The 2,788-nt window shown below is 47.5% G+C and overlaps 1 protein-coding gene across 1 annotated transcript; it reads left to right on the plus strand.

Moving 5' to 3' along the window:
* The first annotated feature begins 184 nt into the window (after positions 1 to 184).
* On the plus strand, positions 185 to 1,506 carry LOC104996228 (zinc finger and SCAN domain-containing protein 5B-like). The gene is made up of 3 exons (XM_010850386.1): positions 185 to 247; positions 333 to 486; positions 860 to 1,506. Exons 1-3 carry the CDS (start codon positions 185 to 187, stop codon positions 1,504 to 1,506), a joined length of 864 nt encoding a protein of 287 aa, XP_010848688.1.
* The last annotated feature ends 1,282 nt before the right edge of the window (positions 1,507 to 2,788 follow it).

Below are 2,788 nucleotides of genomic sequence, written 5' to 3' on the forward strand. Positions count from 1 at the left end.
CAGGAGCCCTAGAGCCAGAATCCTCTGCTTTCAGATTCAGGGCCTGGAGAATGTGAGATGAGGTGGAGAAATATTTGCAAAGATAATTGGCAGTGGCAGCTGTGAAGTCTGGACTTTTGCCAGAGGTGGTTGGTATAGATCAAGGACAGACATGGGAATCAGAAGAGGATTGCCAATCAGGGTGATGGGAAGCAGTCAGGGCATATCCCCCAAACTGATATCCAGAAAGCTGGAGTGTGAGATCAGGGTACGAGGCGGGTGGGGAAAGAGGAGACAGAGCTTGCCGTGGGCTAAGGCAGTGGGATTGACTGTGCTTGGTTGCCCCTTGTCAGCTCCAGAAAGCTCTCCCGCCAGAGACCATTCCTGAAACAGGTGAACTGGAGGGTCAGACGCCCTCCAAGGAGATCTTGCAGAAGGACGTGCTGGAAGACACAGGAGTGACAAGAACCCTTTTGTCTCAAGAGCCTGAACTTCTGCAGGATCGTGGTGAGTATTAAAAACTTTGAGACCACAGGAGGTAATGACTGCCTCCACTGATGTCCAGGAAGGGGTACCCAGCATTTCCATCCCTTGTTGTTGTGGGGTAGGAGCTGGTTTTCCAATGCCAATCTTCTCCATCGTCAACGTTCCAGAGTGTTTCATCAGCTAGACTCTTAGGTAGTTTGGTTGCTGGGAAGTCTGTAGCCAAGATTAGGGATGGTTCCAATGAGGCTGGCACTATGGAAAATGCTCCTTGATAAATATGGTGCTGAATGTCTTCTTTCAGCAGATTCTGGGAGGGCAGAGAGAGAGGGGAGAGTCCCCAGGAAGGAAGTGATACTTCAGATGTGGCTCTGAACCCTTTCCTTTTGTGTTCCAGAAGGAGATGTTTGCACTCCGAGTGGATCCAGACGAGGTCCTCTGAAGAATCGCAGACATGTCAAAAGGAAGCGGGACAGCACTCCCACTTGCAAAGACGTGGGTAAAGAAGCAGCCACGTGTTTGGACCAAGGAGAGTTCTCAGGACAGCTTGGGTCCCGTTCCGTTGGTGCATTTGGCAACGTGGGACCCACCATTCTTCCTGAGGGAGCAGAAACCCCGGGACGGGCACCCTCTGAATGCAAGGTGTGCAAAAAGAGCTTTCCTTATCAATCTCAGCTTACCTTGCACCAGAGGACACACACAGGAGAGAGGCCCTTTAAATGTGACATCTGTGCCAAAGGGTTCATACAGCCTTCAGATCTGCGGGTTCACCAGCGGATCCACACTGGTGAAAAGCCCTATAGCTGTGATATCTGCCTCAAGAAGTTCACCCACAACTCCACGATGCATGCTCACAAAGTGACCCATACCCAGGAGAAGCCTTTCCGATGTGAGCACTGTGACAGAGCTTTCGGCTACCGAGCGAACCTCAGTGTTCACCAACGCACCCACTCTGGCCTCAAGCCCTACGTGTGCCCCGAGTGTCACAGGGCCTTCAGTCAGCTGGGGTCTTTCAAACGCCACCGGAAAATCCATTCCAGATGACTGGCTCAGGACCCTGCCCTCAGGTCCAGGTCTTTCTGTTTTAATGAGAAAATGAGAATGATTTGTCACCTGTGTGATACAAAGTGTGGATCACAGGGGATGGGCTTAGGAGGACTGTGGAACCCAGTGGGATTCCATTCGCGTGAATTAGGATACTTGAGTGATGACTTATTTTTCCCTTTGGATTTTGTTTTCTACTTTGCTATAGACTATAGTTTTCTTTTTCATTTGTGTATTTTCAGTTGGAGGAGAATTGCCTTACGATGTTAGACTCTGGTTTTCTTACATGTTTTCTCTTCGTGTTGTTCTTGTTCTTCCAATGAAGCTGTGTCTCACTGGTTCTCAGTACCTCATCATCAGAGTGAGGCTACTGCTGATTGCCTTCCTGCCAGGTGTGATTTCCTTGTAAAATAGGATGCTCCTAGCAGGACAGCTGGATTAAATACAGGATCACCAGTGAAATTTAAATTTCAAATAAACAAACAAATTTCTATCAAAGAGCTGTGTGTTTTCTCTTCTAAGACTTTGCTACAGGTAGGTGATAGCCACGGTTTTTTCAATGTGGCCATTATTATGTTGAGATAGGTTCCCTTTGTACTAGTTTGCATACTGCTTCCTTAGGTATTTAGAAAAAGAAGGCTTCTTAAATTGATAAGCGTCATTCTTTTCCCCTCCTGCTACTGCTGCTGCTAAGTCGCTTCAGTCGTGTCCGACTTTGTGCGACCTCATAGACGGAAGCCCACCAGGCTTCCCCATCCCTGGGATTCTCCAGGCAAGAACGCTGGAGTGGGTTGCCATTTCCTTCTCCAATGCTTGAAAGGGAAATGTGAAAGTGAAGTCACTCAGTCATGTCTGACTCTAGCCCAGCAGGCTCCTCCATCCATGGGATTTTCCAGGCAAGAGTACTGCAGTGGGGTGCCATTGCCTTCTCCTCTTTTTCCCTACTGGTGTACAACCTCGGGTTTCTGTGATGCCTCTCTGAAATGGCTTCTTACAGTTGATCTCGTCAGCTGATTTTAGACAAAAGTCTTTGATGACTTAATTCATGAGAAAAGAAACAAGATTGGGTAACCCAATTTGATTACAACCATTGGATTACAATTACTGGACTGCTTCACAGTCTCCAAGCAGAGAAAAAATTCATCAGATCAGGAAAATCAATCTGTTTCCCCAAGAAATGCCATCCACAATTCTAAAGTAAATAAAATACATTAGAGAAAGGTTACTGCCAAACCAATATGGTGGCCTCTTTAATGGTTCTTCCTGTTGGAGTCTCCACAGG

Source organism: Bison bison, unplaced genomic scaffold (genome assembly GCF_000754665.1).
Source record: "Bison bison bison isolate TAMUID 2011002044 unplaced genomic scaffold, Bison_UMD1.0 scf7180017851296, whole genome shotgun sequence".
NCBI lineage: Eukaryota > Metazoa > Chordata > Mammalia > Artiodactyla > Bovidae > Bison > Bison bison.